At 39.0% G+C, this 13,117-nt stretch overlaps 1 protein-coding gene across 1 annotated transcript; it reads left to right on the top strand.

Moving 5' to 3' along the window:
- The first annotated feature begins 7,540 nt into the window (after positions 1-7,540).
- Positions 7,541-11,279, top strand: LOC123722983. Its single transcript, XM_045685529.1, has 3 exons — positions 7,541-7,740; positions 9,006-10,785; positions 11,001-11,279. The coding sequence occupies exons 1-3, from the start codon at positions 7,541-7,543 to the stop codon at positions 11,277-11,279; spliced, it is 2,259 nt and encodes a 752-aa protein (XP_045541485.1).
- Positions 11,280-13,117: the final 1,838 nt, after the last annotated feature.

The raw sequence follows: 13,117 nt of genomic DNA, 5'->3' as shown, positions 1-13,117 counted from the left end.
TATTATTATTATTTTATTTAGCAGTATTAGTAGATGTACATACTATCATGATTATAGGTTGGTCTCGGAATTTATCCTAAAAACATTAGCCTGCTCTTTAAATTGTAAAGGAATATTTATACTTCACTTATTTTATCACCTGCTGTAACTGACGTGCTGCGGAGTTCAAGGCTTTTGCAGAATATCAGTGTTTCTGCCCCCATGGCAAAAAAACATACAGCTGAGCAAAGGCCCTATCTGTTCTGCATTGCAACGCTTAGTTATAATTTGTTTAGTATAATTTTTTTTTTATGTACATTACTTTTCGTGTCCTTAGTTTTAATTATATTAGTGATCTTTAGGTTTTATATTCTTTTAATGTTTTAATTGTATTATAAGTGTTGTAATGTCTTTGAACGGATTAAATGTCTTATTATTATTATTATAATTATAGTTCAGAAATTTCGAGGAGCTGTCAAGAAAACACGCGAAGTGTTAAACATTTGGTCCTGACCGAGCCGAATTGTTCCCGGTATTGTTTGGATTCGTGGCTCATTTGGCCACACCAGCGTGTACTCGCAGTGGATCGCTGCAAAGGAGTACGCGTCATCGCCAGGAGGTAGCAGTTCACAAGCGCCTACCGGTGGAGTTCAAGACAATGTCAACGGGCGTCACGGAGGGCGCCACCCGTCACTTGGACGTGACGCATATCAATCACAGAGTGAGTGAGTCAGTGAAGTGCAACTGTAAGTACAATTTAATACATACAATAAAATAGTGCAAGTGAATTAGATCAAGAGATTTTGAACCTTATATACATGAAGATTTTAACTTAGAAAATTGTTGAAGAAATAGAATTTAGAAATTCGTTTGAACTTTAAATTAGTAGATTTTAGTTGTTAATTGTTTTAGTTATAATACTGTGTGCATGTTAGACTTAGTGTAATTTTATACAAAAACGGAGGAACGGGGAATCTATGCCGATTTCCGCGGGTAGTAAACTTACCTTTTGAACACTTGTAAACGTTTTTGCATTATTTTAAATTTATGTTGCTTATAATCATTTTCATATTTTACATGTGTATAATATAAAGTATTCTATTTATTTGCTTTAGAAACTTAGTTGTAGTTTGCTGTATTTAATATTTATTGCTTATTAGATCAATCTCGACTGTTCAAATAATTTTAGTGTAAAGGTTTTTGTATACAAAATATTATAATGGAGGGTTTAGTTAATGTTTTAAAGGACATTCAGAATGTCATACAAAGAGGTTTCACTAATTTTAAAAAGAGTCCCAAGGATAGGTTACCGTAGAATATATGGAAACAAGACTTGAATTATTAGAAAACGATTGGGCACGGTTTAAAGAAAACAATACTAAATTACATGAAAAGTTCAAAGCTGAAGAATGTAAAACATTGGTAGACATGTATGATAGCACGGAAGAGTCATATATTACTTATAAGTGTTTACTCAAATCATTGTTGAATAAATGTAGGTCGGTCAATTCGTCAGAAAACACTGGTTCAAATGATACTTCCAAGTGCAAAAGTTCAGTTAAGTTACCTAAAATCACTATACCCACATTTAGTGGTAAATATAGCGAATGGACGACATTTCGGGATTTATTTTTGTGCCTTGTAGATAAAAATGAAAGTTTAGACAATGTAGATAAGATGCATTACTTAAAATCGCACCTTACGGGCGAAGCAGAACAATTTGTAAGACATAAAGAAATTTCTGACTTGAATTACGCCCAGTGTTGGGCCAAGTTAGAAAAACGCTATAGTAATAAAAAATATCTCTCAAATTGTATTCTAAAAAGATTGTTTAGTCAAAAGCGTATGTTAGTTGAGTCTGCCGCTGGTCTCAAAGAGTTGCTCGACACAACAAATGATTGTCTTAGTGCGCTTACTAATTTAAATGTCGATGTATCTACATGGGATATTATCATCATTCACATAGTCACTTTTAAACTTGATCCCGAAACTCGGAAACAATGGGAGTTAACTACAAATAGTAACGACATTAATGAATTACCTACCTACGAACAATTTGCCACCTTTTTAGAGAATCGTTTTCGCGCTTTTGAAAGGATAGAGCCAAACAAGGTTCATCAGGTCACCAGGTCCCATGTTCCTAAGGCAATGGTAACGACAAGTTCTAGCAAGATTCGCTGTGAATATTGCTCTGAGACACACAAATTGTGTTTCTGTAAGAAGTTCGCGAACCAAACAGTTGACTCAAGACGGGACTTTGTTGTAAAACATAACATATGTTTTAATTGTTTGGGTAGCAATCATAGTGTTTACAATTGTAAGAAACAGACAAATTGTAAAGTGTGTCTAAAACGGCACCATTCTTTACTACACCCAAGTGGTGAGTCCGTAAAGAAAGATCAGGATATACGAGCTAATGTGATGACTGTTGATGCTAGCTCTGCGGCTAGTGTTGATCATGTTGTTGCGTGTTTATCTACCAACAAAGTACCTAGAACTCGACAGGTTTTATTAGCTACAGCACTGGTTAAAGCAGAGTCCAAAGGGGGGTGACTTTCAGTTGGTAAGAGTATTGCTTGACCAAGGCTCTCAAGCATGCTTAATCACTGAGGCCACAGTTCAATACCTAAGACTTCCGAAAATTCCAATTCAAGGAATTGTGTCTGGCTTAGGTAATAGTTCAACTGTTGCAAGGTACATGGTACAAATAAAAATTCAATCTCGGATAGATCCGCACTTCAATTTACAAGTATCAGCTTACGTGTTGACGAAAATTACGTCTTATTTACCGGAGCAGAGCATAAATAAAGATATTTTAAAATGTATCAATATATCAAGTAATGATCTAGCCGATCCCCAGTTCAACCAACCTAATAAAATTGATATTTTATTAGGAGCTGATGCTTACAGCTGCATTCTAAAGGAAAGCATAAGGAGAAGTCCATCAAGTAACTTGATCGCGCAGAACACCAATTTCGGATGGATCTTATCAGGTGCTGTAAATAATTCAAATGAAAATTCTAACTTCACACACAATAATATTAATGTAATGCATACACAAATAAGAGAAGAAGATGTTCTCAAGCGATTCTGGGAAATTGAAGAACAAATTAATAATAAAAAGATACTTACCCCAGATGAACAAAAATGTGAAGAATTTTATGCCGCTACTACCTCAAGACGAGAAGATGGTAGATACGTAGTAAGATTACCATTCCGCATTGAGGACCCTCAATTTGAAGATACTCGTTCCGTAGCTGAAATAAGATTTAAATCATTAGAAAAAAGGTTAGAAAAGGACAAGGAGCTAAAGGAAAAGTACACTAGTGTAATAAAAGAATACTTACAATTGGATCACATGAGACCTGTAAATGATAATAAAGGGGATGTTGCTGTATACTTACCTCACCATGCAGTGATACGGAATGACAAAACAACTACCAAGGTAAGGGTAGTCTTCAATGCATCGGAAAAATATAAGTCAGGTGTTTCGTTAAATGATACACTCATAGCCGGTCCATCATTGCAAGCAGATTTGAGACATACTGTGTTGAGATGGAGAGTTCATCCTATTGGTCTAGTGGCAGATATTGTTAAAATGTACCGTCAGATAAGGATAGCTGATGAGGACACCAAATACCAACGAATACTCTGGCATGATAGTCCAAATAAAGAAATAAGGGATTACGAATTGCTGACAGTAACGTTTGGAACCACTTCAGCTCCTTACCAGGCAGTCAGAACACTTCACCAGATTGTTTACGATGAAGGTAAAGTATATCCGCTAGCAGCCGAGAAGGTTTTAAATTGCTTTTACATGGATGATTTGATGACTGGATGCTATAATGTAGAAGAAGGACTAGCAATTTATAAGGAAATGACAGAATTGTTAGGAAAGGGGGGATTTTTATTGCAAAAGTGGAACAGTAATAATGAGGAAATTATAAATAAGATAAATGAAGCAGAGAGGCAAGGAATACAAAATCAATTACATCAAAAGCAAATAGTTCAACAACAAGGAGGTCAAAAACAAATAGATCAATGTACGGAAATGGAAACTAGAACAAGCCAACAAGGAGAAAAAAATAATAAGGACATAGAAGATAAGGGAATAGATCATAAAATAGACAATGTTATTAAAATTTTAGGACTATCTTGGAACCGCAGCATAGATGCATTCCAGTATACGGTGAATCTTCCACCGCAGACGAATGCACCTGTAACAAAAAAAGCTGTAATTTCAAATATAGCACGTTTGTTCGATCCTCTAGGATGGCTAGCTCCGAGTGTAGTGATAGCAAAAATATTTATCCAAAAATTATGGCTCGCTGGAATCGAGTGGGATGAAGAATTAAATCCTGAGTTGAAACAAGAATGGAATACTTACCGACAGGAATTGTCTCATCTTACCCAGATCGCCATTCCACGCTGGCTTGGCACGAACTCCAACGATGACCGTGAGCTACATGGTTTTTGTGTGGGGCAGTAATTTTCAATACAATTCCAAACGAGGAATGCTGATCTGCTTTATAGGGGCAACTCTAGTCTTTGCAACTAACAAGGCAATTTTGACCTTGCCTGTGACATCCATCATTCGCAAGTATACCACCACTGAGTAGGCTGCCTTAGAAGCGTCACAAAAACCATGTAGCTCACGGTCATCGTTGGAGTTCGTGCCAAGCCAGCGTGGAATGGCGATCTGGGTAAGATGAGACAATTCCTGTCGGTAAGTATTCCATTCTTGTTTCAACTCAGGATTTAATTCTTCATCCCACTCGATTCCAGCGAGCCATAATTTTTGGATAAATATTTTTGCTATCACTACACTCGGAGCTAGCCATCCTAGAGGATCGAACAAACGTGCTATATTTGAAATTACAGCTTTTTTTGTTACAGGTGCATTCGTCTGCGGTGGAAGATTCACCGCATACTGGAATGCATCTATGCTGCGGTTCCAAGATAGTCCTAAAATTTTAATAACATTGTCTATTTTATGATCTATTCCCTTATCTTCTATGTCCTTATTATTTTTTTCTCCTTGTTGGCTTGTTCTAGTTTCCATTTCCGTACATTGATCTATTTGTTTTTGACCTCCTTGTTGTTGAACTATTTGCTTTTGATGTAATTGATTTTGTATTCCTTGCCTCTCTGCTTCATTTATCTTATTTATAATTTCCTCATTATTACTGTTCCACTTTTTTTCACACACCTCTTCTTTCTACTCAAAATCGTTCACGGTTTACGCTGTGAAACTATGGAACTCCTTACCTCTCTCTATTAGATGCAGTAAAAGTATTGAATCGTTTAAAAAACATGTCAAAGATCACTATCTGCAGCTCTAATTTGGCTATATATTGCTGAAATATTGTATTATTTTATTTTCTCTTATTAATATTTCTATTGTTTTTATTTTTATTTCTTATCACTGTTCGTGTGCACCCTACCGATTTGGTTTACTTAGCTTAATTTCTACCCAAAGGTTGTCTGGCAGAGATCGCTGCTTAGCGATAAGACCGCCTTTTGTGAAAATCCTGTTGTACTTTCTTTTTTTGTAACTCCATGATAGTGCACAATAAAGTATATTTGTATTTGTATTTGTTGAAAACGGGCTGGATGTAATTGTGGGGCGGGCTGTTAGGAATAGACTAATTATTGGCAGTTTTTAGTTTGGTTGAAGAAGCCCACACAATAATGTCTAAAAGTGTCTTTTTAAGAAGAAATATGATGAAGATGAATGTTTTACAAATTAAAAATAAACTTTATTTATATACAATTATTTTTTATTTCAAAATTCACAACAAATTGTTTAACATTAATTACACAAGTTACAACCAAAACCAATGTAAATGTTACATGTTTTTGCATTTGAGACTGCATCTCAAAGCATAAGCATTACATTAATAAGCCAGTGAGTGAGGGTCCTGGATGCCATTTCCCTCTCCTTTGAACTGATGATGGGGCAGCATATACTCTTGAAGAGGAGGCAACATATATATCATTTTGTTCATCATCTGAAATATCATGATAAAGTTGGTAAATATTAATATTTAAACTGTATATATAATAATAAGATAAAACTAAACATTAAATTGTATCAATTGATTTTAATTAATTTATTTTACCCAAATGATGAAACAGAAACATGGGCAAATAAATTGAGGTACTAATTAAATATTTTTCTATAAATACAGTAACCAACTGAAGAATAGATTTGCATATCTGTTTTCTAAATGAAATAACAGGATTGTAATAAATTACTGTCAGTGATCTGTTCCAAAATTTGTATTTGGATAGATGGTTCCTCAACCTCAAGCCTCGAGCTCCTCATTTGACTGTTCCTCTACTGGTAGTCCTAAAATATAAAGTTTGGGTGATGAAATGTGATATTTGTAGCTAGGAAAATGGCAACTACAAAACTATTGTTATTAAATACATGATTCAATAGCAAGGGCACTTGCAAAGAATAAGTAAAATAAAAAAGGATGTGTCTGCCATAACAAACATGCTTCAGAATGAATGTCTTGTTTTATGTTTACAATCATTATTATTTATTTATTTATTTATTCTTTAGCACTTTTATAAGTACAAGGAGGACTTAATGCCTAAAGGCATTCTCTACCAGTCATCCGGTATATGAGAGGAAAGTATAATTATGTGCAGGGCAGATATGAAGTGAAGATACTATTTTACTAATACAATATTATGTAATACAGTAATATATTAGAAATAAATAGGTATAAATAAAATATTGTATATAATATTAATAAAACATTGTACATGTAGAAGAAAAAGAATAAGATAAATAAAAGCTCTAGATTAATAAGTATAATAATAAGCGATAACAGCGAGAAGGCTACTTATGAATGGAGTCTCATAACATAATGATGCCGAATCAGGCGCTTGAAAATAATTTTGGAGGAGGCTCTTTTAATGTTAGGTGAAAGATCGTTCCACAGTCTAACAGCTGTCACAGAGAAGGATTTATCCAAGAAGGACGAGTGATGAATAGGCGCGGATAGTGAGAGATTATCAGAGGACCGAAGAGAAAGCTCGTGATTTTCACACAGAAATTTGAAGAAGTCTTTTAAATAAGTGGGGTAATTTGTATCATTTAATACTGAGTAAAGAGTGCAGAGAATACGAACGTTCCTACGTTCTCTGATGGGCAGCCATTTTAGTTTTGATCGGAAATCCGACACATGATCGAACTTGCGAAGACCATAAATATATCGTATGCAGTTATTAAGTAGTCTATCCAGCTTATTCAGTAAGTCGGTATTTAGATCAATAAAACAAACATTATTAACAGTAATATTACATTAGAACCAACCTTGATCCATTGCTCCATAGACTTGTCAGGATCACTACCTGCCTTACCCACACAGTACTGCAGGTACTCTCGGGACATGGTTGTTTCGGGGCGTATCTGTGCCGGATTGCGCGGCGAGAGCCCAGTGCGAGGTGCCATGAGTGCGGCCACGCTGAGGACTCGGCGCAGCACACCCTGGAGTCGTGTGTGCACTGGTCGGCCCAGCGCGCCGCACTCGTGGCAGAAATCGGGATGGACCTCTCGCTGCCCGCTGTCGTCAACGCGATGGTGGGTAGCGAGAGCTCCTGGAACGCTGTCGCCTCCTTCTGCGAAGAGGTGATGGCGCTGAAGGAGGCGGCAGAACGTCGGCGGGAGGAGGATGCAGCCGCGGACCCTCTTCGCCGTCGTCGCGATGGGCGCAGGCGGCAGGCGCACACCCGCCGTCTGCCTCCGTAATGGCAGAGCTCCGGGCGATGGACGGCCTATTGGCCCATCGCCCGCCAAACCTTCGAGTGCTAGGCGCACCTGGTATTGGGTGCGCCTTAAGACGTGTGTTGTGGGGACTCCTTACATCTTTGTCCCCACAAGAGGAGAGTCCGAGTGGACAACGCCGGCTGGGTCGCGGAAGATTGCGTAAGTGTTCCCGTGACCCAGCCACAAGGCGGAATGGAGGGCCCGAGGGGTTTTAGTGGGTATGGCCGAACGACTTTAGGCGAGTCCCACACTCCCTGCGCCACTGCACATACAGGCCCGGCGCAGGGTTGCGTAACTGCATTTCCCCTCGTACAAAAAAAAAAAAAAAAAAAAGGATTTGGCTGGCTGGCCAGGATCCAACCATTGCGCTGAGCGCTTCCGATTATCGTAAAGAACCCATTTTTCATCACAGGTAATGATTCGGTTTAAAATACCTTCATTATTGTGCCGGTTTAGTAATGTAACGCAACAGTCGACGCGCGTTTGCCGGTTTGCTTCAGTCAATTCGTGAGGTACCCACCTTTCAAGCTTTTTAATCTTCCCAATTTGCTTCAAGTGAATTAAAACAGTTTTATCACTAAAATCGCAGCCTGCAGCTAACTCGGACGTGGTTTGCGATGGATCCGCTTCCACAATAGCCTTCAACTCTTCATTATCAACTTGAGTCTCAGGCCGTCCACGGGGCTTGTTCTGCAGATCGAAATTTCCAGAACTAAAACGTTGGAACCAAAAACGAACTGTGTTTTCTTTTGCAACACGACCGCCATACACATAATTCACCCTTCGAGTCGTTTCCGCAGCACTAGTGCCACGGCGGAACTCGTACTCGTAAATAATGCGATATTTTAAGTTTTCCATTTTGTAAAATGAGTGACGCAAACAGAAAAAAACAGAAGAAAAAAAACAAATGAATGACGGTCATCGAACCACAAATACATGAGTCTATAGCTGTACAAATTTGAATTTGGAATTCCTTACCAAAGAGGAGAAATTCGTGATTAAAGTGGCCAGTACGAAAAACGCCAATTTCATATGTAAGGACCTAATATTTCAAACTTTTGAAAGATATTCCTCTTTATCAAAACTACTACGAGTAATTGCATATTGTCGTCGATTTAAAAATAAGGGTAAAAACGCTCAGATCAGAATACAGTTGTGGTTTTATTTAATTATTGACCCTTCTAGTAGTTCACAAATTTCGAGGAGCTGTCAAGAAAACACGCGAAGTGTTAAACAATAGCAGAGTCAGAACCATCAACGGTTACATTGTAACATTGCTACAAGCGAAATCTAAGGTGGCTCCGATAAAGCAAAAAATAACATTGCCAAGGTTGGAGCTCAACGCAGCTCTACTATTAGCAAGACTTCTAAAGAAAATAAGAGACACGCTGAGGTGCGATCAAATTGATTTAAATATGTGGTCTGACTCAATGATTACACTGGGGTGGATAAAGGGAAATCCCGGTAGATGGAATAAATTCGTTGGCATACGCGTATCAGAAATACGCAACTTGACAGTGCCAGAGAAGTGGAATTACGTAAAATCATCAGAAAACCCAGCAGTTATAATTTCAAGAGGAAGTGAACCAAACGCGTTGCAGGAAAATAAACTTTGGTGGGAAGGGCCGCTCTGGCTGAAAAAACAAAATATACCAATGAAGAGGGTTATCATTGACACACACGAAGAGGAAATACGGTCGTATCACGCGAGTACCGAAGAAGAAAGTAACTTATGGGATAGGTTCTCGGAATTACAACGTATGTTAAGAGTATTAACTTACTGTCGGCGAGTGTTTAGCAAAAATAAATCGAATAAAACATTACAAGTGGTGGAAATACAGGAAACATTACACAAATTGTTAAAGATTATTCAGCAAAGAGAATTCGAGACGGAATATAACGCGCTATTAAAAGGAGGAACAGTGGGTAAAAAAGGTAGAATAGCCGCTTTGGATCCATTCATTGATGAAGAAGGACTGATACGAGTTGGAGGAAGATTAAGTAATTCAACGTTAACATACAATCAGAAACATCCCATAATACTACCATTTAAACATCATGTAACAGATCTATTAATAAGAGATGCGCACAAGGAAACACTACATGGCGGTAATCAGGCAACACTTTGCTATATAAGGAATAAGTACTGGATACTCGGGATCAAACGAAGAATCAAAACAGTATTGAACAAATGTGTAAAATGCATTCGCTATAAGGGTGTAAATACGCACCAAAAAATGGGCCAATTACCAACCGCACGAGTGACACCATCACACCCATTTAGTTCTTCAGGAGTGGACTATGCAGGACCGATTCAAGTGCGCACAACGAAGGGGCGAGGCCACAAATCTTACAAAGGTTATATTGCGTTGTTCGTTTGTTTAGCAACAAAGGCAATACACTTGGAATTAGTAAGCGATATGACAACATCATCATTCCTCGCGGCCTTCAGACGATTTACAGCAAGAAGAGGACATTGTTATCACATGTACAGTGATAATGGAACATACTTTGTAAAAGCGGCAAAAACACTACAACACGAAGTACTTGAAATAACACAAAAACCACACCTTCAGGATATAATAACGAACATCGGTACGCAATGGCATTTCATACCAACACATTCACCTCATTTTGGCGGTTTATGGGAACGGGGAGTAAGATCAATGAAACATCATCTGAAAAGGACTATTGGAGAAGCGACACTGACGTTCGAAGAACTCACCACACTCCTATGTCAAATAGAATCATGTCTGAATTCAAGACCTCTATGCAAAATGGATGAGAATATCGAGAGCATGCAAGCTTTAACGCCGAGTCACTTCCTTATTGGAAGAGAAGCAGTTGGTATCCCGGACCCTATAGAACAGTGTATCATTAGAGAACCTACGTTAAGATGGAAAATGATACAAAAAATAAAAAAGGAGTTTTGGAAAAGCTGGACAAGTGACTACTTAAATCAGTTACAACAAAAATACAAGTGGCGAAGTCAAGGACCGAACGTGAAACCAGGAGACATAGTGGTAGAGAGATCTAACAGTGGTAGATCCCGCAACAACAATATTTGTTGGGTGCACGAATTGGCCGGGTCGACCGGTGCAATACCACGACCACACAGAAGACAGACGTGAAGTGGAAGAAATTCCGCGTTTCGTCTGATGAGTGTGGTTCCGGAGGCCTAATCCCCCCCCCCCCTTCACTCAGCATGGCAGTCGGATTGGAAGAGTACATACCCCAGGGGGGTACCGATACCTCTGGTATTGGAGAATCCCCCTCCGCGCGTTTACGCCTGAACTCCCGCTTGGAGTTTGGGCGTAAGCGCGCGGGCCGCCCTGCGTATTCTGGGGGGGGCACCATTCCGCTCGTTGCTGGAGCTCGGGGCAAAAGCAAGAAACGCGCAGCGGTTTCCCCTAAAACGTTCGCCGTGGACGTCTGTAACATTAGGGGACTCCACTCTAACTTGGAGGAATACCAGATGTGGAAGATCATACACCTTCCCTGCTGGACCTTCTGCTGACCTCACATCCAGACAGCTACTCGGTTTCCGTCGACGCCCCCTTGGGGTCGTCGGACCACTGCCTAATCCGGACAACAGTGCCTATCTCGCGTCGCCCACGGCTCAAGCCAAATGGCCTCCGCCGAGTGTGGCACTACAGGGCAGCAGACTGGGATGAGATGCGGTCCTTTTTTGCATCCTACCCATGGGAGCGAGTTTGCTTCAAGCTGGAAGATCCCGATGCCGTTGCCGACTCTGTCACCGATGTCGTGCTTCAGGGGATGGAACTATTTATTCCGTCATCTGTCGTGCCTATCGGGGGCAGCTCTCGGCCCTGCGGGGTTAGGCAGTAAAAAACTAAAAACGAAACGTTCGATCGTTTCGTCTAAGCGATAGCGTCTCTCGTTTTTCCGTGTAAGGCTAGGCAGTAACAGACGACAGTCGCTTTCGTGCAGACGAAGGTGAATCGTCAAAAAAAAACAAATTATTGTCTATACTTGACGATCAACATTGTGTCATTTGAATTTGACGTATAAAGGTCAAATATTCTCGCGGTAAAAATACAAAAGTTTAGTGAAGCGTTTGTGTTTCAATTTACGTTTTGTAAAATGAATTCTTAAAACGCAAGCAATGAGCAAATCGCCATAATGGTGGAATTTATGGAAAGGTAAGTCAATAACGTATTTAAAATGGTAAACACCCCGCAGGGAAGAGTGAGGCGCCAGGAACTTTGCCAACTATTAAAGATGTTGCTGGGTAAGGCAGGTAGTGATCCTGACAAGTCTATGGAGCAATGGATCAAGGTTGGTTCTAATGTAATATTACTGTTAATAATGTTTGTTTTATTGATCTAAATACCGACTTACTGAATAAGCTGGATAGACTACTTAATAACTGCATACGATATATTTATGGTCTTCGCAAGTTCGATCATGTGTCGGATTTCCGATCAAAACTAAAATGGCTGCCCATCAGAGAACGTAGGAACGTTCGTATTCTCTGCACTCTTTACTCAGTATTAAATGATACAAATTACCCCACTTATTTAAAAGACTTCTTCAAATTTCTGTGTGAAAATCACGAGCTTTCTCTTCGGTCCTCTGATAATCTCTCACTATCCGCGCCTATTCATCACTCGTCCTTCTTGGATAAATCCTTCTCTGTGACAGCTGTTAGACTGTGGAACGATCTTTCACCTAACATTAAAAGAGCCTCCTCCAAAATTATTTTCAAGCGCCTGATTCGGCATCATTATGTTATGAGACTCCATTCATAAGTAGCCTTCTCGCTGTTATCGCTTATTATTATACTTATTAATCTAGAGCTTTTATTTATCTTATTCTTTTTCTTCTACATGTACAATGTTTTATTAATATTATATACAATATTTTATTTATACCTATTTATTTCTAATATATTACTGTATTACATAATATTGTATTAGTAAAATAGTATCTTCAATTCATATCTGCCCTGCACATAATTATACTTTCCTCTCATATACCAGATGACTGGTAGAGAATGCCTTTAGGCATTAAGTCCTCCTTGTACTTATAAAAGTGCTAAAGAATAAATAAATAAATAAATAAATATGACGGCGTATCCGCCAAAGTCAAATGACTGGTTGACTTTTTCAGCCAAGCGAAGCGTCACTTCGAGCGTCGGTGGCTCAGGGGTGAAGCACTTGACTTGCAATCTGCAGGTCCTGGGTTCGAATCCCGCCATGTACCAATGTGTTTTTCGATTTTCGATTTACATATGTACATTTATCCGACGTTCTTACGGTGAAGGAAAACATCGTGATGCAACCTGCACATATCTGAGAAGAAATTCAATGATATGTGTGAAGTCAACCAACT

The sequence above is a fragment of the Papilio machaon genome, chromosome W, assembly GCF_912999745.1.
Source record: "Papilio machaon chromosome W, ilPapMach1.1, whole genome shotgun sequence".
Classification (NCBI taxonomy): Eukaryota; Metazoa; Arthropoda; class Insecta; order Lepidoptera; family Papilionidae; genus Papilio; species Papilio machaon.
Note: the sequence above shows the minus strand (reverse complement) of the source record. Positions and strands in the feature narration are given on the sequence as shown.